The 22,284-nt window shown below is 39.8% G+C and overlaps 1 protein-coding gene across 1 annotated transcript in view; it reads left to right on the forward strand.

The window, feature by feature from the left end:
- The window catches only part of PKD2 (polycystin 2, transient receptor potential cation channel), a 58,771-nt gene that overhangs the window by 12,945 nt on the left and 23,542 nt on the right, over positions 1-22,284 (forward strand). The window contains exons 3-6 of the mRNA XM_063108217.1: positions 11,031-11,164; positions 12,919-13,169; positions 16,729-16,953; positions 19,375-19,603. Of these exons, the coding sequence (XP_062964287.1) occupies positions 11,031-11,164; positions 12,919-13,169; positions 16,729-16,953; positions 19,375-19,603 (839 nt within the window). The remainder of the gene's footprint in view (positions 1-11,030; positions 11,165-12,918; positions 13,170-16,728; positions 16,954-19,374; positions 19,604-22,284) is intronic.

Raw genomic sequence — 22,284 nt, forward strand, 5'->3', positions numbered from 1 at the left:
TCTCTCCTTCAAACACTTCTATCACCTATCAGTTAGTTTTCAGTTCACTATATTCCACCATTTGCGGGAGGCGGGGGTTACCTTTTGGCTAATACCTCTCATTTCCCCCTTCTCCCTGCTCCCAGCAACTACCATTCTACTGTCTGTTTCTATGAGTATGACTATTTCCTCATATAAGTGGTATGACAGTTTTTAAAACATGTTATCTAAGATAGAAATGCTGAAAAGGTAGAAATGATCTATACATGACATTAAACATTGCAAAACAAGAGATGTGATAGTTTTAAACTTTTATGTTCTAAGCTATTAGGGCTTAGAATACTGTGCTTGAGTTTGCTGCCTGCATAGAAATGGTGCTTAAATATTGAACTGCTGTAGCCTTAAATAATAACAGGTTGATTAGAATTGTTAAGGTTTTTCCAGCATTATATATATGTACGTATTTCTTATGCAAAATAGGTTACCTTGTAAGTAAGTCTAGAATTTCAGTGGTCCCCCAAATTGCCTCAGAATGACCAAGAGAATTAGGAAAAAAAAAAATTATAGTTTGCCCAGATCTACTAAATCACAGCCTCCAAGATGTGGCTGAGGGCACTGAGTTTTCAGATGCACTGATAAATTTGGGAACTAGGCCAGGTAAGTAAACTGAAGATGGAGAGTTTCAGGAAACATGCCTGAATTCACATAACAAATTAGTGTTTTCTTGTTTGCTTTAGAATGTTTATTCTTTTTGTTCTGTTTCTCATAATCACATTTTTTTATATCATTTGCTACATTTTTTACATGAGAAAAAATTTATTTTCTGGATATTAGAGAATCTCTTATTAAGAAGGGATCCTAGCAGTCATAAGGTCAAACCTCCATTGAGTGCTAAAATTTCCTCTACAGCATCCCTCCCAAATGGACAGTCATCCTGCCTCTGATTGAGCAAGAGTCCGAGGTTAAAGGACTCACTTTTTTGATACAGTTTATTTCATTTTTCTACAACTATGTTAGAAAGTTCTTCCTTCAGTAAAGCCAAAGTCTATCTCCTATAACTTCTCCTAATGCCGCCCTCTAAGCCCACCTATACCACGGGCCTTTTCCATGTCTCTTTCGAACTCAGTCCTTCAGAAGTTTGGAGACAGACATCCCATCTCCCCTAAGTCTTCCTCAGGTTAAACCTTTCCAGTTCCTTCAGCTGTTGACCCTGTGACCGCAGTCACGATTTTGAGTGCCTCACACGGTGGGAACTCCCTCCAGCACAGTTCTGTCCATCAGAGTCCCTAAGAAAGCGCAGGAGCAAGCGCAGGAGCCTCGGCGTTGGGGCACAAGCTTCCTCATCCACACACTGGGCTGTGGTTCTCACATCTTACCATTGCCCGGCTCTTGGGGCTGCTTCATCATAGAAATGATTCCAAAATCCATCAAGCACTGTGTCTCCAACTAGCATTCAAGCGCTTTTTCCTGAATCATAGTGGAAGACTTCCCTTTCAGCCCCACTAAATTTTATCTCATTGGGATCTGCTCATTATTCCAAGTTGCTGAAATTATCTTCAATCTAGAGTCCTTTGTCTCACTTATTGGCTGTTCCTCTCAGCCTCCCAGTATCAGCAGAGTTGATATCCTCCATGTCCTTATCCTCGTGAATGAATAAATAAGAAAAGATTAGCCTAAGAACGTCAGTCCATTAATCAAAGCTCTTTAAGTGGAGTTCATTATAGCTCAGATGTTCATGAAACAGGATCATAGGAAAGACTTTTTCAAATGCCTGTCTGAATAACTCCACTATTCCTCTGATCTAAGAGCTGTTGACCAAAATAAAAAGAAAATGAGGGTAACCAGGCATGATTTACTTCTCGCAAAGCCTTACTGGCTCCTAGTGATTGAATCTTTTCCCTGTTGCTCAGAACCCTTCTTTTTAATTACTCGTTCTAAAGTCTTGCTAGCAATATCAGTATCAAATGATCAGGAATATTCACCTCATTACTCTGTGGATAATGAGATAATGCCTTGCATACTGGAAGCTCTTGCTATCAAGTAGTTAGTGTTCTGGAAGCCAGCTTGACATAGTAGGGAAGATTCAAATTTTTTGAATCAGAGAGATCTGGGTTTAAATTCCAGCTCCACCGCTGACATGCAAGGTAAATTGGGCAAGTTATTTAACCTTTCTGAGCCTTTGTTTCCTGTTTTGTAAAACACGTATTTTGAAATATTTTTGTGAAGGTTAGAAATAATACATGAAAAGACCTTTGAATGTGGTTCGTCATCTAATAGAGTGAGAAGTAGATCTTCCCAAAGATCATTGACAGTAATTGAATTATCTCATCAGTGGGCTCTAAGAACTATAGGTTGTAATTGCTTGGGCTCAGACTCCAGTTCATTTGTAGCACTAGGTGCCCATCAAGAGTTTATTTTACATCTCACCAGTGTTACTTCTGTCCCTTTCATTTTAAAAATAGTCTACTTAACCAAGAGGACAAGAATAACATGTGAAGAAAGTAATCCCACTTTTTCTATAATTTAGAATTTATTCTTACTTGAAACATAAGGTTGCTATAAATTCACCATCAAAGTACTTATTACTATGTATGGGTTACTGTTAAAAATAGCAATGGTATTCTATTGTGAGTTACATGCTGAAATTGAAGGAATAAATAGTGCTATAGAAGATATTTGAAAAAGGCAAAGGAACGTGTTTGGTAAATCTATGATAAAAATACATTTGCCTGTTCCTTTTTCTGTATTCTGTACTCATTCTATAAAGTTCAAATCTCCTGAGTTTAAACATAAAAATAAAAATCACAATAGTTAGTTGAATCAACATCATAGAAATGTAATATTTCTGTATATCAAAGAATATAGACAAAAGTAAAAGACAGAAAATAGGTGTAAAGAATATTTATAAGGGCTGGCTGATTAGCTCAGTTGGTGAGAGCATGGTGTTGTAACACCAAGGTCAAGGGTTTGGATCCCCATACTGGCCAGCTGCCAAAACAAACAAACAAAAAAACAGAACAAACAAAATTTAATTTATAAAAAATATCACAAAAGGATTAATATTTAAACACATTTGAAAATCAAATCACTGAGAAAAACAGTAGACTTCCATAAATATTTTACAGAGTAAAAAATGTAACTTATTTCACAGAGTAGAAAATATGATCCATTTATGTAAGAAAGTTAGCTGTAAACTCCCTAGAATCCAGAGAAGTGATGAAAAGAGAAATGAACAACGAAATCTTAATAATATGACATTTCCTAGGCCAGGAAGAGCCCTTTTAAGAAGAAATCTTATTTATCTCTATTTATCTCTGGACGGAGACTTTGCCTTGTATTCTAAAAATAAGTAAATAAAGGAATTTTTTTTATTGTAAAAATCTTGCAAAGATGTTAGTCTAAAGATAGTTTTTCTAATTTGCCAGAGAATCCACTCAGATTGAGTTGTTGATAACAAGGTCAGTGAAATCAAGGCCAGTGGGTTTATTGTCACACCAGTGGAGAGCTAATTCCATTTCTGTGACAGACATTGTGACAGCTCCCCATGTAGCGTCCCACAACAGACACCTTCAATCTCAAGATTGTAGGTTACAATCCATGGGAAGTAACTATTAAAGCCCTCAAAGCCCTTGACTATTGCTGGAAAGCTTCTTGTCCTTTCTGATAAACTGGCCAGACAAAAACTCAATTTTACAATAACAGGAAAAGGAAAATGTATAGATATTACCTTAAACTTGACCTTCATTCCACTCACATAACTTTTTCTTTTTGTCTTCCTGGTAACATATATGTAAATATTATATATCTTTCTCTCTCATTTTTAAAACAAAAAAATAATACTAGCCCAGTATGGGCATTTTCAAAAGCACTGTGTCAACAGCTTCTATCCCTTAAAGATTTCCAGCATAACTTGTTATGATTTTCTTTGAAATTTTAACCAAAACTGGATTAAAATATTTGGAGATTTGAATAACTTTATTTTACAAATTCTCTTATTGACTCTGCAGTCTCGCTTCTGCCTCCTAAAAGTCCCTCACCAACATCACTGGAGATTTCATAATTGCCAGATTCTATGGGCTCTTTTCAGTCTCTCTCTGGCATTTGGTACCATGGCATGTGGCATTCTAGAAACTTCCTATTTTGGTTTCTGTAACTCCCTCTCTTCTTGTGTTCTTCCTTGCTCTGTTCACTTTCTTAGTTTTCTTTCTTCTGAAGCGTATTTAGATAGTATATTCTCTGTGATTGGGTCTTTGGCTTTCTCTCTAGGTGATCTTTTCCACAGACAACGCTTCAACTAGTACTTGTATGCTGGCGACTCCCAAGTATCTCTCCTCAGCTCTAGTCCTCTCTCCCAAGCTACAAACCTAGTGCCAACCTCTGCTGAACATCTCCAGTGAGATATCTCACAGGCGTCTCCTTCTAACATTCATAAACCTGAACTCATTATCCACCCATGCAAACTGCTTCAGTCATGTGCTGTCATGTGGGTTAACATTAACATCACCTACACAAACACCTCACCCAAAGCCTGGGTGTCATCCTAGATGCTTCCCTCACCCTTCTTACATGATCATTCCCCCTCTTTAGCATCTCTGTCTTCTTTTTTTTTTTTTTTTTTAAAAAGATGACCGGTAAGGGGATCTTAACCCTCGACTCGGTGTTGTCAGCACCACGCTCAGCCAGTGAGCGAACCGGCCATCCGTATATGGGATCCGAACCCGGGGCCTTGGTGTTATCAGCACCGCACTCTACCGAGTGAGCCACGGGCCGGCCCAGCATCTCTGTCTTCTTTCACACATCGCTCTTGTCTTTATTTTAACCCTTATCATCTTTCTCCTGAACTATTCACTTATTCATTGATTCGACTCTTCAGTAATTTAATTAAAAGCAGATTTAGGCCCTGTCCTTAAATGTGGTAAGTGATGTAAAGAAGACAATTGAAGAAGAGGATTCCCTAAGGAGAAGGGCTCTCTGAAGCCTGAGCAAGAGCAGGAGCCAGTCAGATGAAGAGAGAACTGCTCAGAACATGCCACAAATGCTCAGAAACTGAGTGAAGCCAGTTACTGGAGAGTGTGGTCAGATGAAGATGGGAAGGTGGTCAGGGGTCAGATCCCACAGGTCTGGTGGGCTTTGGCAAGGGGTTTACAGTGGGAAGCCAGGGTTTTAAGAAGGAGTGTGACAAGATTTATTTAAATTCTAAGATGACTCCGAATGCCATGTGGACATGGATTGATGGGAGCCAGTCTCCCTATGTCTGGACTTTGTAGGATTCCCAGGCACCGTCTCCAGGCAGTGCTGTTTCTGAAAACAGATTAATAAAGGTCACTATTTAACATGCTGTAATGACCTCAGCTTCAATGTAAACTTTAAAATATTTAGATAATAGACTAGCATTTCACTATAGGGTCTTTGCTTACTTCTTCAGAACTGCCACTCCCTGTAAATATCTGGCTCTTCAGCCACATCAAACCACTCAAGATTCTTTAAAAAGCCTCAGTGTATACTGTTCCCTTCCTATTGATCTAATTCACCCTCATTTGTGAAGATCAGCTCAAGTGCTAGATCCAGGAAGATTTATTGGTGCCCAATGAACCAGCCCCTTCCTCTGAGCTGTGCTGACGATGGGCCCACCTCTGTCCCAGGCTCCTCGTACTGGGTTGTTAAAGGAGCTCACCCATCCATCTGCTTCACAGGGATGATGAGTTTAGGTTTAGGAATGTTATGCACGTCTGGGTGCCGGCACATACAGCTTCCACTAAATGCATCACTGTCCACTTCCATTCCCTCTCTCAATACGTCTCATTTACTAATGCACAGAATTTTTCCTAATATGTCCACTAGATCAGTTCAACCCTAATAATTCTTTGATTTGTGTATAGCACTTTGCATTTGTATATAGCACTTGTAGTATATACAGGCCCTTCAAATATATGTCCTTCTTTGACCTCCATCGCATCCCTGTGAGGATATGGCACAATACAGAACTAGTATAGAAGTTGGGTTTTCTGTGCAAAGTGATGGCTTCACTGTGGCAGATGGCCTAGAATACTGGGTCCCAGGCATCTTGGTTGTACTGTCTTTACATCTGGTACAATTATATTTTTATGGCAGTTTTGATTTCCTCCCTGTCCCCAGGTTAAAGAGAAAAAAAAATTTTTTTTAAATTTGTAGACATCTTAATTTTAGTTGTGTGTGCTTGTTTATCATTTTGTTAATTAATTTTCCGAATTTGTGGCTTTAAAATGTTGCCTGTTTTTTTGTGTGTGTGTGTATGTGTGTGTGTGGATTTTTTTGTTTTGGGGGCTCATCTATTTGTTTTTTGTTTTTTGCTTTGTTTTTTGGCTTAAAACAACAGAAACTTATTGTTTCTCAGTTCTGGAGGCTAGAAGTTCAAAACCAAAAGTACCATGCCCTCTCTGAAGCCCACAGGGGAGTCTTTCCTTGCTGCTCCCTAGCTCTGGTGGTTTGCTGACTGTGCTTGGCATCCTCGGCGTGTCTCTGCACCTGTCCCATTCTCCATCTTCACATGGCCTTCTCCCTGTCTCTCTGTCTTCACGTGGCCGTCTTCTTATACAGATATCTGGATGGTTGATTGTTAATTTCAGGGATTTACTGATGTTCCCTTTGTTGCATATTACCAACTTTTTTAAATGTTCCGTGGACATTTGAAAAAGAATGTGAGTGATCACTTTTGGTAGAGTATGAAGTATGACGTATACGTATTAAGTCATGTATTCAGTTCAAAACCTTTATATTCCTCCATAATTTTTGTCTGCTTTCTCTCAAAGATTGGGATGGTAGGGTTAAGTTTCTGATTACAATTGTAGATTTGATAATTCTCCTTATATTACCAGCAGGCATTGCTTTATATATCTTGACTCTCTGTAATTCAATACATAAGAGTTCATTATAGTTAAATCATTATGTATGGTATCATTTATCCATATAAAGTAAGCTTGGCAATACTCCCCTTCATCTCAATAATCTCCTTTGTCAGATCATCATAGTACCACTTAACATCTGTTTGAAAATATTTTGTCCCTGATATATTTTTTCATTCCCTAATTTTAAACTTTATTTTGAGTAGGTTTCTTATAAAAATTCTAGAGATGAATTTTTAATTTTTTAACTAATTATTTAAAACTTTGTCATCTAGTGAGAGTTTAACCCATTCACATTTCATGCTTTTGTCAACTTTTATCATCTTATTTTTTTCCTCTTTTTTTAGGCTTTGCTGTTATTTTTCATTTTTCTTTTTCTTCTGTTAGGTTGGAAATTTTTTCTTTTTTATTCTAGTGATTTGCTATTTATACAATAGACATAATTCTACATTACCCTTTATTTGATTTTAGTATTTGAACCTATATTTTTTTCAGCAATATTAAGAATAAGATAGTATCCATTAGCTAGTTATTTAGAACAGATAGACCATGTTTTTAAGGCAGCTTTCGTTAGTTTAAATGCTCGTTGTTTGGTGATACTGTCTGTTAATATATTTTGTTCATTATATCACCAAAATCATGGGTTCAGATTCCTGTACTGGCCAGCTGCCAAATATATATATATATATATTTTTTTTTTTTTTTTCTTTTTTTTTTTTTTCTCCTTGTTCTTGTTGTTCTGGCTTATTTTATTGAAAATGGGAAACACGGGTTAAGACAAGGTCTGAATAGCAGAAGAAATGGGAGCACATAGGATCTATGTGTGTCCTTTACCTTATATTTTTTGATATTCTCCTCTCCTTCCTGGTCCTCATTTAAGGTTATCTATTTCATGTGGTAAGTTTTTCTTCACAATTTATTTCATTTAGAGAAAGTGAATGCTACCTTCCCAGTGGGCTTTCTCCATGACAGACTAAAAGAAGTGATGTAACAGTTTCATATTTCCATAGCATTTTACAGTGTGCAACTGTCCTCACATACATTTCTTCAGTTGAGCTTCACAACAGCCCTAGATATTATTAAATACTTGTCCAAGATCCCAAGACACCAAGGCCAACAATCATGAACATAGAGGCAGAGATTCAGGATGAAGCACAGCTGAAACTCAGATCCAAATTGTTCTGACTCCAGTTCCAGGGATCTTTTAGCTGCTACTACATGGGCACATGGTGTAACCAATTCCTGGTGTGTGTGGAGCTGTCTCTCAAAGATATCCCATGGACCAGCCCCCAGGACCTCGCACAAGGGAGGGACTGAGTTCATGTTTCCTGATTAAACAACTGTTAACAATCATCATTCCTTCAAAGCTAGAAGGCATCGTTTCTGTGGCTGTCCAGCAGGTGGTGCCACATAACCAAGGGAATCCGTTGCATCCTTCCTTTTAGTGACACTATTAAAGCCAGAACAGATCCTGAAAATTTCAAAAGCAAAAATCAGTATGGAGTTTTGAATACTATAGGAAAATAAAGGCGATACATTTTTAAATAAGTAGCTAAAATACTTATATTTACATACTTATATATAACTATACCATATTTATCAATCAAAAAACTTAAATAATTTACCAAAATTCCATTTGAACAACAACAACAACAAAAAAAACACAGGTAAAATACTCCAAAATGGTCTGTATTAATCAATCCAGAATACATTCTAGTTTCATGTTAACTAAAAGTAATCAACTTAATCGTTTAGTTGGCTTTGGGGACCTTCATTACTTACTCTTTTGTATCATGTCAGTTTTGTCCCCTTGATTGGCTCTGTATTCTTAGAAGGCCTTTGCAGAGCACATTGTACCTGTGTCCATCCCCTTGTAGGAGCTGGGTAGGCAGTGTTCTACCTGGGAACACTGAGCTCCTCTCCTTAGGGGCAGAGATCGCGTCCTGCTCATGTTCATGTCCAATACCACCTTGTTTCATAAATGGGAGGGATTAGAATTCTAAACGCTTAACTCTGGTCCAATACAGTTGTGGGGGTTTTTTGGGGTTTTTTTTTGTTTTTTTTCTTTTTTTGGTGGCTGGCCAGTTCAGGGATTCAAACCTGTGACCTTGGTGTTATAACACCGCACTCTAACCACCTGAACTAACCAGCCAGTCCTAGGTCCAATACAGTTTTGAGAGGTGGCAAGTCATGTAACACGTGAAGAGGACTGTTGTCCTAATTACATTGGGTCATAGGATGACAAGTAAGGGAGCCTAACTAACTAGGGGGACTGGAAATTATTCATACCCCTCTAGATACAATACACAATTTGTGTGTATTATGTTTAATTAGTGCTTAACTGATTGCTTGAGAGGAATTCCCAAACGCACTCATGTTTGGATCACTGTTCCTATTTCTCTCCTTTAATAATCTTAATTTCCTATAATGCTTGAAAGGGGAAGAGGGCTAGATGAAGGAGAGATTTACTAAATAGCATTTAATCCCCCAAATAACTTAATACAGCTTTAATATGCATTTTATAATGCCTAAATACTATTATAGAATTAAGTAAATATTAATCTTCTGCTGGGTGTTTGGAACTACTGTCAAAATAAGTATAAAATATGTTTCCTTCCCCTTGAAGCTTTTTATCAGCTAATTATAAGAATTATTTCCTTCCCTTTGAAGCTTTTTATCAGCGTATTACACCTGCAATCATTAGAGTCCAGCATAAGACAGTACTTGTTAAAGTGCTGAAATTTGTAATAGATGTATTATGACAATCCAGTAAAGGAGGAAGAGCCACTTTGGGCATTTAAGTGTCAGCCATTGTACTAGATAAATTTTAATTATTATTTTTATTTAAGCACCAAACAATCCTGTGGGATAGCTAATTATCCCCATCTAACAGAAGAGGAAATGGAAACTCTGAAAGTTTAAGCAATTTGTACAGATCACATAGCAAGTAAGGAGCCAAGAGTCAAATCTTGATCTCCTTTGGCCTGCTAAGCTTAAAAATAATCTTCCCTTATGATAATACAGGAGGATTTGATCACACCTGTCTCAGTACTGGACCGATCACGTGGGCAACAAACCAACAGAGGAGCAGTTAAACTATCAGATGAAGAAAACAAATCTATGGTATTAGAGGGGGGAGCTGGAAGGGGAGAGACTGGATTAGGGACATAAAGAATAAGTATGATTTGTAACAATGAATATGCTAATAAAAAATAAATTAAAAAAAAAAAAAATCTTCCCACTTCCTCCCAAGACTATACAGTATAATGAGTAAGTGTTCTTGGCAGGGGTGTAGCTTGAGTTAGAAGGTTCCATGCAGGCTTGACTGGTAGATAAGAAGCAGATGTGTCTGTATCAGTCAACCTCCTGGAAGGAAAGAGAAGGTGAACTCAAAATGAAAATTAAATAAAGTTTAATGAAGGGACTAACAGATGCGGCAGGATCAAGGAAACCAACAAGGGGAGGTGAGTCATTCAGGAAAGGTTACCACCTCCAGGCTTGAGGGGACTAGAGGAAGGAATGGCCCAGCATGGACCCAGGGTAGCCGTGGGATTCCCACAGCAGCTGTGGCCAGGGTTAGAGGATCGACTGCCAAATTGCATCCAGGTGGTGAGAGAATGGAGCATAGGGGTAGAGGGAACAAATCCCGACCTCCCCTCTGGCCCCCTAAAGGGCAAAGATCCCAGGAGCACAGTCTGTAGAGGTCAGCCTCTGGGCACAGAGCAGGGGAGAGAAGAATGGAGAATTGATCTGGAGGTAAACCGAGACTGGCCTGCTGTGGTTATTGTAAGGAGAGCAAGCAGCACATGCCCAGCCACAGGAGGAGGAGGTTGCCATGGCCTGTGTTGGGGCCAGTGCAGTTCAGCTGATCCAGGAGGCAGTGGGTGGTGAATAGGCATGTTGGAAGCACCTTATCTTAACTTGATACTTGACTTGATACTCAATAATAAGCCAATTTTGTTTCATATAAGCCAAGATTAACATAATTTCTTGTATAAACCAGAGAGATAGGGAGATATCCTAGAAGAATGATGGAAGGAAGGAAAGGGGAGAGAAGACCATATGAGATATACATCCATCCCCCAGGACCCATCCCTATGTGGAGGCTGTTGGCTTGTGAATTTGTGTGCAGGTTCCCTTGCAGAGTTCATCTGGCTTTCTGTGTTCCAGTGACCTACGGCATGATGAGCTCCAATGTGTACTACTATACCCGGATAATGTCACAGCTCTTCCTAGACACCCCAGTGTCCAAAATGGAGAAAACTAACTTTAAAACTCTTTCTTCAATGGAAGACTTCTGGAAGGTATTTGCAAAGGACTTCGAAAGTTCCTCTTTATCACTGAAAGCTGTTCATTTGGCTTCATAAGTTTGATGCATGAGCATCTACAGGGCCTGCTATTCATTTAACACTGTGTAAGATGTTGTAAGTTATGGTAAGTCGTTAGAAGTTAACTGTTCCTGCTCTCAGAGGGGTAAACTAACATTTGCTGAGAATCTTGCATGTGCCTTGCACTGTTCTGAGTGTTTCATACCTTACCTTATTTAATCCCCATAGTAACCTTACAAGGTAAATACTAATATTATGCCCCAGTTTGTAATGAAGAAAATGAAATTCAGGATGCTTAAATGTGTATGGTCACATGGCTAAGGAATAAGAAAGATGGACTTTTTTTCTAGCCTGACAGCCATTTCCTTACCCTAGCTTATAATTCATTCAGTCATTCATCATTCAATAAATATTTGTTGAGAATCTCCTAGAAAGGAAGGCCCAGGAGAGCAGTTTGGTTGTTCTGTCTTGCTTTGCTTTTTGTGTTTGTCTCTGCTGACAATGGCATGTATCCCAGGCTCCTAGAATAGTACCTGATACAAAGGCAGGCATATTCTTTCAAAGGTCTGCTAATGTGAAATTCAACCTCGCCCCTTCCCAGATTGTCACAAATTCCAGCATAGTAGCAGAGTATAAGCAATGAGTGATACCACAGAAAAAAATATTAAATTGATCTAAAGAATATGGTGCTCGGAATCTAAGAAAATTGGAAGGGACAAGGGAAAGGAAATGATTTTTTCTCCCTGGGGAGATACTTTCTAAAATTCTTACTAAACCCTGGGGTCAGAGCTGCTGATTTTTTTTTTTTTTTTTTTTTTCCTGATCGGTAAGGGGATCACAATCTTTGGCACGGTGTTGTCTGCACCATGCTCAGCCAGTGAGTGCACCGGCCATCCCTACATAGGATCCGAACCCGCGGCCTCAGCGCTACCAGCTCTGCACTGTCCCGAGTGAGCCACGGGGCCGGCCCAGAGCTGCTGATTTTAAGGATAAAAAAAACTGAGTCACAGGAATCTATTAATATATGAAAGTACTTGGTATCCAAAACCACACTTGTGTAATACGAATCTTCCACCACCTCAGTGGGGCAAATTAGTCTATCTCTATTGATCATATGATAAGGATAATACATTGAGAAGTGGCTAAATCTGTCTTCCATGTAGGCATAGCTCATTGTGCAAACTAACAAGAGACTTCTCACCCATGTGCAGTTGCATGATAATAAGTGCCAAGCTGTACAGGGACGGGGAGGTGTTGGAGAGTTCACCATATAGCAAAATTGTCTAGTCCAGATAGCAGACTGGTAATCAAAGCTATAGCCTCTTCTCTCCAAACAAGTTTAGAACCATGATTGTGTGGGATGCCATTTTCATAAGGGAAAGTGGAGTTGATCGTGGCCATGGATTTATGTAACACCCCCACCCACCTCTAGTCTTAGAACAAAAATCAGAGTTGCTGTTTATTAAGTGTCCACTCTGGCCACTGCAGTGGCCACATAAAAGATGAATTTTCCAGATGCAGGAACCATGACACAGAGGATCCTGCTCAAGGCCTCACAGCTAGCAAGTGATGGAGCACAGTCCAATTCAAATCTCTCTGACAGCAAAACCCACTCTCATCACTCTACCATGTTCATCGAGTTGCCAGACTGTTGGTCATGCAAACATTCCAGGCAGGAGTAAGGCAGCCGCTGAGCTTGGAACTTTTCAGAAATGTTCCCTTTGTTTCAGTTCACAGAAGGCTCCTTGCTGGATGGACTGTACTGGAAGATGCAGTCCAGCAACCGAACCGAGGCTGACAACCGGAGTTTCATTTTCTACGAGAACCTGCTGTTGGGGATTCCACGTATACGGCAACTCAGAGTCAGAAATGGATCCTGTTCTATCCCCCAGGACTTGAGAGATGAAATTAAAGAGTGCTATGATGTTTACTCCGTCAGTAGTGAAGACAGGGCTCCATTCGGGCCGCGAAACGGAACTGCGTAAGTATCTGTGACTCATGGCCCCTTGGTGACATGCACTTATTCATTCTTTGACAGCTTCACCAAGGAAAAGATGCCTTCAGTGACTCTTCAATGCTTGTATTGAAGCTGTGGTCAATTTGACCTTTGGCTTCTCAAGTTTTCTCTGGTTTTTAACCCTCTCAGTTTCTCCATGCATATTTTTCAGAAGGCTAAATCGTTGACCATATGGCCCACAAAAAAGAAATTATCTGAGCCTGGGCAGATTTCATTTGAAATAATTGGGCCCTATTTTTATAGGTCCAGAAGCATTGTCCACTAGGGTGTTTACTAGGAAGTTTTCTGGTACAGAAATTCTTTTTTTATTAGCTCTTACAAATAGATTTTTGTTCAGTTATTTAAAGTGTAATTATTTAAAGTGTAAGACTGTGAGGCAGTTTTCTGTTTGGTTTAAAGCCTATCCTTCTCAAATGTTTATATATGATTTTAAGTATGTATTCGTACATGTGCATATTTGCAGGGGTTTTTTAGTACACTTTGGTACCCATACTTAAAACATCTTGTGTATCAGGGGAGGACATGTATTACTTTTAGAATGTTTGTAGTTATTATTTTTAAAAATGGGAAGAGCTCTCAGGCTGTCTTAGAGTGGGGCTCTTGTGGTCACTGCCTCGGGTAAGTCACTGTGGGCAGAGTAGTCTTCTAAGCTTTGCTAAGCTAATTCTGTCAGTTCATCTTGATCCTTTTCTTGGGAACTGAGTCACCCAGAATCTGGATTTGTTAATAGACAACAGGGCAGACACTGACACCTTTTTGATGACCAGATTCTTTGTCTACCATCTAATGTATACTCTATTACCAGGGTCATAAGAAACAAATTTAGTGAAAATCAGGAGATTCAGAGCAAAAGAACTGAATAATCTCAAAAGACATTTTTTTCAGGTTATCATAGTGATTTTGCTTTCTAACGCATCTTTTTCTAGTCCCTGCAAAGCATAAGCATGCCTTTAATCTTTGGCACCTTTTCCAATATTTTACTTTACCTCCTATCATTAATAAGAGAAATTTATACAGCCACTATTCTGTGCCAGACACTATTTAAGAAGTGATTTCATGCAGTATCTCATCTATACATTACAAACCAACTCTATAATAGGTATCATCTCCATTTTATAGAGGAAAAACTGAGGCTCACTTACCCAAAGCGTCACAGCTAACAAATGGAACCGAGCTGGGATTTAACCAACCTAACTGCAAAACTCATGTTTCTCCTACTACTCCACGTTGCTTCTTCCACAGCAGTCACGTTGTTAGGGTGGCTTCTTGATGTACTCATCTCCTCACCAGTATTTAAGCTTCCTGAGGGCAAGGACTCTATTTTGTTCCCTGCTGTGTTCTCAAAGCCTTGAACAGTGCCTGGTATATAAAGATGCTCAATAAATATGTACTGGATGCATATATGAATAAGTGATTTCTGCTACAGGGTGATCACTGAAGGGGACTTTTCCTGTCCATATCTAAACCATCCCTTGATCCTGCTGGATTCCCAAGTCACTCCCATTCCTACATCCCTTCAACTCCAAACTCCTTGAAAGAATAGTCTTCACTTCCCACCTCTATTTCCTTACTACTAATTCCCCCCTTAAGGCTTCAACCCTTGCTTTTGATATCTCTCCCCAAAGCTACCAAGGACCTCTAGTTAGCAAATCCACTGAACAGTCCCCAGTGTTCACCCTGCTCAACCTCCATACAGGATGTGGCAGTGTTGACCGCTTATGCTTTTGGCTTCCGTGACTAACACTAAACTTTGCACTCTTTTAAGTCTGGAGCTCCCTTCTTCTCTCACTTCCCCTCTCATAAAACCACTCCTAAGTTTTATATTTCCGCCTCTTGTTTTTTTCATTATACTCATTCCCATGGTATTCACATCTATTTGATGACTCTTCATCTCTTCAACAAGTATAGTGTGGCAGCAATGTGCCAGGCACGTTCCAGTGAAGGCTCGCTCTTCTAGCAGCGCCCTCGGTGCTGGGGTAGTGAAGCAGCAGTAAACAAAACCTCCTGTCTTCACGGAGCTCACATTCCAGTGATGTGAGGCAGGTCTGTCTGCCACCTGTATGTCCCACCAGCTCCTGTAATGCAGTATGCCCCAAACTGAACTCTTCACTTTCTTATTGGGTCTGCTTTTCCTCCTGTGAGTGGCACCGCAATCTTCCCATTACCCTAAAGAGACTTGAGTCATTTTTGAGATGCCTTCCTCCCCTGCCCCAACCTCCAACTCAATTGCCAAGTCCTTTGAGTCACTGCAGTGGCGCTCTTGGCCTTCCCTTTCCCTCCTGTTATCACTGCTCTAGTTCAGGCCTCATCACCTTTTGGTTTTTACAGGCCCTGCTCACTGGGCTGTGTCAAGGTCCCCAAGACAGTACCCAGGTTCACTAGAAGGACTTGCGGGACTCAGCATAGGGGCGGATTCATGGCTGGGGTTTATTACGGTGAAAGGATACAAAGCAAAAGCAGCAGAAGGCAAAGGCACATGGCAAAGTCTGGGGGACACCAGGTGCAGGCATCCAGGAGTCCTCTCCCAGTGGAGGCATCCAGGCCGTGCTGAGTTTTTCCAGTAATAATGTGTAACAACACAGGTGATGGTTGTCTACCAGAGAAGCTCATTAGAGACTCTGCCCAGGTGTTTACTAGAGGCTGGTCACAGAAGCACCCTCTGCCTACCACATTCCAAAATTCCAAAGCCCAGAAGGAAAGCAGGGCTGAGCATAAGCCACATTGCCTGCGCGAACAGCCGAGGCACGGGGAGCTGTTCTTACCAGTCACGGTCGTTTTATGTCAGTGTAGGGAGCTGCTTGTCTGCCGAGTTCCCAGGTGCCAGCCAGGGTCCAACCTTGTAAGAAGGCCTCCCCAAGAAAAGGCCTGCTGTGTTCACCCTTTCTGCACATGAGCCCTCTGTTCTCTCCACTCCAGTCTTCCCTGTGGTCACCAGAGTAAGCCTTGTTCTGTGCTTCTCAGAAACCTTCCCTACAGTGATATCTTCACACTTGCTTTTCACAACCTAACCCCTGTCTACCTTTCAACCTTCCTTTCTTTATCATATGGAGCCACACTGAACTACTCACTGGGTACCTTGTACTTCTCTGGCCCTGCATGGCTCTAGCTTAAAAATGCTCTTACCGTCTACCTGTGCCAGCGCAAATACTGCTTACCTCTTACCGTGCAGGTCCAATACGGCTTCTTCCCAAAGCCTTCTCTAATCCACCTCTCCCAGACCACCAAAAAAAGGATAGCTTTCCTCTGATCTGCCAGTGTAATTTCTTTATATTTCTCTTTTGGTTCTTATTGTCATCTACCTTGAATCTTGTTTAATTACAACTTTTCTCTCCCTACTTGATATTAATTTGGTAGGGAAAGGGTCTTAGTTCACCTTTCCATCCCCATTAGTGCCAAAGAAGCATCTAGTTCCTAAGAAATTTTCTGTAAATCTTTGTGGATTAAATTCCCAAATGCTGTGTGGAGTCTTAGTTCTGCTGAATTTACCTGTTTGATTTTGTTTTTATTTTTGTTTTTTAATTAGTTGGATCTACACAAGTGAAAAAGACTTGAATGGGAGTAGCCACTGGGGAATAATTGCAACCTATAGTGGAGCTGGCTATTACCTGGATTTGTCAAGAACAAGAGAGGAAACAGCTGCCCAGGTCGCTAGCCTCAAGAAAAATGTCTGGCTGGACCGAGGAACCAGGGCAACTTTTATTGACTTTTCAGTGTACAATGCCAACATTAACCTGTTCTGTGTGGTCAGGTGTGTACCAAGGGCACGCATCCCCCCCGTTTCTGTGTAGTTGTATGTACATCCTGTTTTAGAGATAGGCCAGAAAACCTTTGCCTGTAGTTGGCTAAATAAGGATGCCCAGGACCCAGACTGATAGCAAGGGACAAATGAAAACTGAAGGCTTATTGGGATAAAGATACTTGGGGAAGGGAGTTAGGATCCTGGAATATTGTGAGTTGGAAAAAAACTTAAGCCTGGTCTAAGTTCATCTCAATGCTGAAACCTCTCCAGAAAAAGTACTATGTTTTTCTAACATCCTCCGTACCCATTATAAGCATGATCAATGCTACATGCTCTGTCCCCATGTCCCCTTCCCATCAAATCTTGACTCATTTCCCTGAGTTTCCCACTCTCAGATGATGCCCCTGCTATTAGAACACAAGCACAGAGTCAGGAGCTATGCCTGATGTTCAGCTCATGCTCAGGGCTCACCAAAGGCACATGAAGTTCCTTCCACAGATCCTGTGATGTTTCCATCATGACCACTCTGGAAGATAGTGAGGAAACTGACAAGGATTCCACTGGCTTGTTTGGGGTCTCTTGTTCATTCATTCATTCATTCATCAAACATTTATTGGACACTTAATATGTGCCAGGCATTCTTCTAGGCTCTTGGGACACCTCAGTGAACAAAACAAAGACCCCTGTCCTTGCAGATTTGCATTCAACCAGAAGGAGAGGGATAATAGATAATAATACACAAAGTAAATAAATTATATAGTATGTTAGAAGAGAAAAGAAAAAAGATTAAAAAATAAAGCAGGGTAAGGGGGAACTGGAATTCACCCACCTTCATCTTCCTGGTGAACCTGTCTGAAACACCAACACATTGCCAACATGGACTACCTACACATATATTTACACATAAAATAAGAAGGATATATTCTCATAGTATCCTTTTTTAATCATCATTTTTTAGGTTAAACCCAACTGTGCTTTACATGGCCAACTGGATTTTACCAGTCCTTGTATTTAACAACTTTTGCAGAAAATACCTCATTAAATCAAGTAGTAGTTATTATCAGAAATGAAGGAAAATCTACTGCAATTATGATTGAGCTTTTCCTAATGATTCCAGTGAGGCTAGGAAGAGGATAAAAACAGGCAGGCAACTCTGATTGACATCTAAGTAAATACCTAATTATAGATGGTCTTGACTATTTCTTTCACTTCCCATACTGTGAGTCTGACCATTGTCACGCAGGTACTTCATTTCTCTATGCTGTTTTCTCAGTTTTTAGAAGTGGTCGACAATGGAGGCCAGAGCGGGCCACACCAAGACGACTTGAAACACAGAGGCCACTTCCTTCCCTTTTGAGCTCACACTGAGCTGTCACGAGGCTTTCCGCTTCAGTATTGCTCTCCCGAGTCTTTGGTTCTCACCCCTACTCTCCAACACATCAAATAGGAAAGGAAGAACGGAGAATTGACAATGAAGGGGAGGGAAGAATTTTCACACTTCTTTGTCCAGTTCTTATTTGAAATGGTCCCTGCCTTTACTTGATCATTGCTCACACATGGGTCCTGGATACTCAGGTTCTAGGTGTGGCCACTCATCCTGTAACAGGAGAGATGGTGATGCCTACTAGCTGACTTTTAAAAGCCTTAAGATTAAGAAGCTAGAATTCTATTTCTAGTTACAAAGGGAAACTATACTGTTAAGTGAATCACAACTTTCTCAATGTGACACTTACAAAATGGGAATTTGGCAAGGAAAATCCTCAGTTCAGTTACAGTGAAGCACTAAAGGTCAGTGCCATAAGTATGAACGTAAAACAATGTTCGAGTATGTTGCTGCTTCAGCAGTCAGACGTTTGTTGAGGACTTACCTGTTAACTCTAAGACTCTGGGAAGAGGAGCAAAAAGTGCGCTCGAGAACAACCTATTTGGTACTAATTAGGTGCTACCAAATGAACGAATGAGATACTCAGTTCCTCCCTTTATATATGTACAGAATATATACCCTACTTCTCCATCAGGTCATACATGTTTTGAGTGCATGGCTTATATTTCTTTATGTTCTTCATGTTGCTTAGTAGAATGACTTGCATTTAATAGAAGTCCTAGAAAGTCTTTTTTTATTGATAAACTTTTACATTTAAAAAAATTATACAGTATTTTGAGCAGTATAAGTATCACAAAAGTAAAGGGAATACTAAGGAGGAAGTAATCCTTTTGGGCTGAGAGACCTTGGAAAGTCCTACTCCTTTTGTGGCACAAAATTCTACAGGTATGGAGTTATTAGCTGTGATAAAAGTGCTTGCTACTGGTTTGGGGTGACTCGTGGTAGCGGTTTTGTTAGCTTATGAAGCGGGGACAGAACAAGTGGGTGTCCTTTCCTGGCTACACCTGTGCGTTGTTGCTGTTCTAATCATTCTTATTGCCATGCAGGTTATTGGTTGAATTCCCAGCAACGGGCGGTGTGATTCCATCTTGGCAGTTTCAGCCTGTAAAGCTGATCCGATATGTCACAACTTTTGATTTCTTCTTGGCAGCCTGTGAGATTATCTTTTGTTTCTTTATCCTTTACTATGTGGTGGAAGAGATATTGGAAATTCGCATTCACAAACTACGCTATTTCAGGAGTTTCTGGAATTGTCTGGATGTTGTGATCATTGTGGTAGGTTTGAGAACACCACCAAATTCCCTACTCTGTTCTAAAAGCGTTTTAATTATTGATCACCTCAGCATTGTGGATCTTGATATTCCCGAAAGAGAAGCTAAAAGTTCCCTTCTGTTATATCAGCTTCTGTGTTACTAATTATTTTCTCCTCTTGTGTGAGTAACCTTTCTGGATATAAAGTGGTGGGGCACGTACAATCCGCTCTGAGCCACGCTAGTAATGAGAACAACTCAGTAATTCATATTTGGCTTTGGAATGCCATATGAGATGTGGGGGAGAAAACAATGTTTTGTTCTGTTTGTTTGCAAATGATATTTTTCTTCAACTGAGTGAAAATTCATTTATATTTTTCTGCATGTGCATAAAATTATGGCAAGATGAAATATCCTGAAAATATGTTGAGTAGCAGAGAATACCTGCAGCTGAAAATTTCCCGCAAATAGTCCACAGAGTACAAAATTTAAGTTATATCTATCAAGATTTTCTGTATGAGGTACAAGAAATCATAAGGCAGAGTTATGTAGTCAAGACTTGTGGATTCTGTGCCTTGTGGATTCCGTGCCTGGGCTTGGCTCTGCTATAACTTCAACACTTGTTCAAGATGTTTTCCCTTTATCTTTATCACTTAATTAATTAAGCATCATCTCAATCACTTCCTTCTAGAGGCTTCAGTGTAAAAATGAATTTTTACAAGGTTTTCTTCTTCAGCAATAACAGATAACCTTTTGTTAAGTCCTGGTATACATTTAAGCATTTAACAACATCCTTACTTGCTACATGCTTAAAACTGGAGATTGGCACAGCTGTACCGTATGTTATTCCATGTCCATCCTTCCCACTGTCCTGTGATAGAAATCACAGTAAAAGACGTATCACCCTGTTAGCATTGTCTCTTTTATAAGCCTTCCTCATTGGGATTACTTTTTCCCTCATCCCATTCCTAAAATGTTATTTGGCCTTTGTGAAGCATTTATATCAAATCATTATTCATCCATTTCCCACTAGAATTAGTTGATAAAATATAGAAAATACGTTATTCATATGTAAGTGAAAAAACACTTAAGGCATAAGAAAGAACTACAGGGATGAACATTGCATGGTAATAGCAGTATTAGCAGCAATAATAATAATAATGGCTAACACTTTAGAAGCTATGTGTTAGGCACAATTCCAAGTGCTTTTCATAACAGAAGCTCATTTATTCCTCACACTAAACCTCTTAACCATTGCCACTGTCTCTCAAGCTATGTACATGTGCACTTTGGAAAGAGCTTTTATTTAAAATAAAAACTATAGAAAAGATACAGTGTGGAACCCATCAGACCCGCGTGCAATTAGAAGTGCATCCCATCATTTAAGATAGATATGTAATGCACATTTCTCTTGGTCCTGGGGGTCTCAGGAGGCAGGACTACACCTAGCCTCTGCCAGGAGTCCACCAGGGAGCAGGGCTGCTTGGCTCAGGTCACGCCTTGAGCTAGGGGCTGTCGCCTAGGGAAGTCAGCAACCAGAAACCAGACACAAAGTTCTGGGGCTTAGCGCTTGCACTAAGCAACTTTATTGTCTTCCAGGCATGTGTTATATATGTTTTAGCCAGCTGTAAGCCTCTCCCACACCTCCCCGTCTCCTAGGTAACTCAATAGGAAGTCTGTGGTTTGCGGTTAAGCTTTGCAAATTTTTGCTGACCCAGTCTATTTGCATTTCTGCTGATACAGTCTAAATCCTGGAGAGCAAGAGTCCCTCCATCTTTAACATGTGTTCTCCTTCATTTTCCTCCAATGTAACATTACAGAATTCAGGGAAAACACTTGATCCCCAAATTCTCAATGTATTAATAATGAGCATAGTTACAAAAGAATTTCACTATTTAAGGAGGCAAGAGAGGCAATAATACTGGAAATCATTTTTGCAAAGTATTTATGTACTGAATGATGGCAGAGTGCAATTCATATACATTGAAAATTTTTCTAGAAAACTATTGTTTGGAACCCTAAGGATGCAAACCCTGCTTTTTGGTTTGTGTGGATTTATTTATATTTTGGTCATTGAGAATAATGGTAAAAAGCATGATATTATGAGTGAGTGTGATATTATACTAGTTAATAACAACCTTTTTTTTTACCAAACAACTTCAATATCAACAAAAGACTAGTCAGTGGCATTCAACTTTCTTAATCATGTACACCTATCAGTGAAAACTTTGACTACACACCCTAATGGAATGTATTTATTTATTTATAAGTTGGGTGTGTGTGCATTGGTATAACAGGTACATCTATAAAAATATAGACATACATTGAATTTAAAAGATTGGGATAAGAATAAATACGAATAATATTCTAATACTTTCTTACCACCCACCTCGAATTTTTAAGATTTTCTTCCCACACTCCCATAAATTGCCTTGTACCCACTTTGGAGACCACTGGGAAAACAACCGATGATATCATGGAAATTGAGAATAGTTTCTTTGGCTCAGCAGCCACAGCATTTTGCCAGTATTTCTTTGAAAATTTGCTTCACTGTGCTTTTTATTTTGTTTTTTTTTAACTCTTAGTACTTACTGCCAAGACGACAACAATTCAGACAGTGTGTTTTTGTAAAGAAAAAGGAAGGGCTACTGGAATCTCACTTCTCCTATAAGATGTTCTTAGACCAAGTGGAAGTATGGGCATACC

The sequence above is a fragment of the Cynocephalus volans genome, chromosome 9 (genome assembly GCF_027409185.1).
Source record: "Cynocephalus volans isolate mCynVol1 chromosome 9, mCynVol1.pri, whole genome shotgun sequence".
NCBI classification, from domain to species: domain Eukaryota; kingdom Metazoa; phylum Chordata; class Mammalia; order Dermoptera; family Cynocephalidae; genus Cynocephalus; species Cynocephalus volans.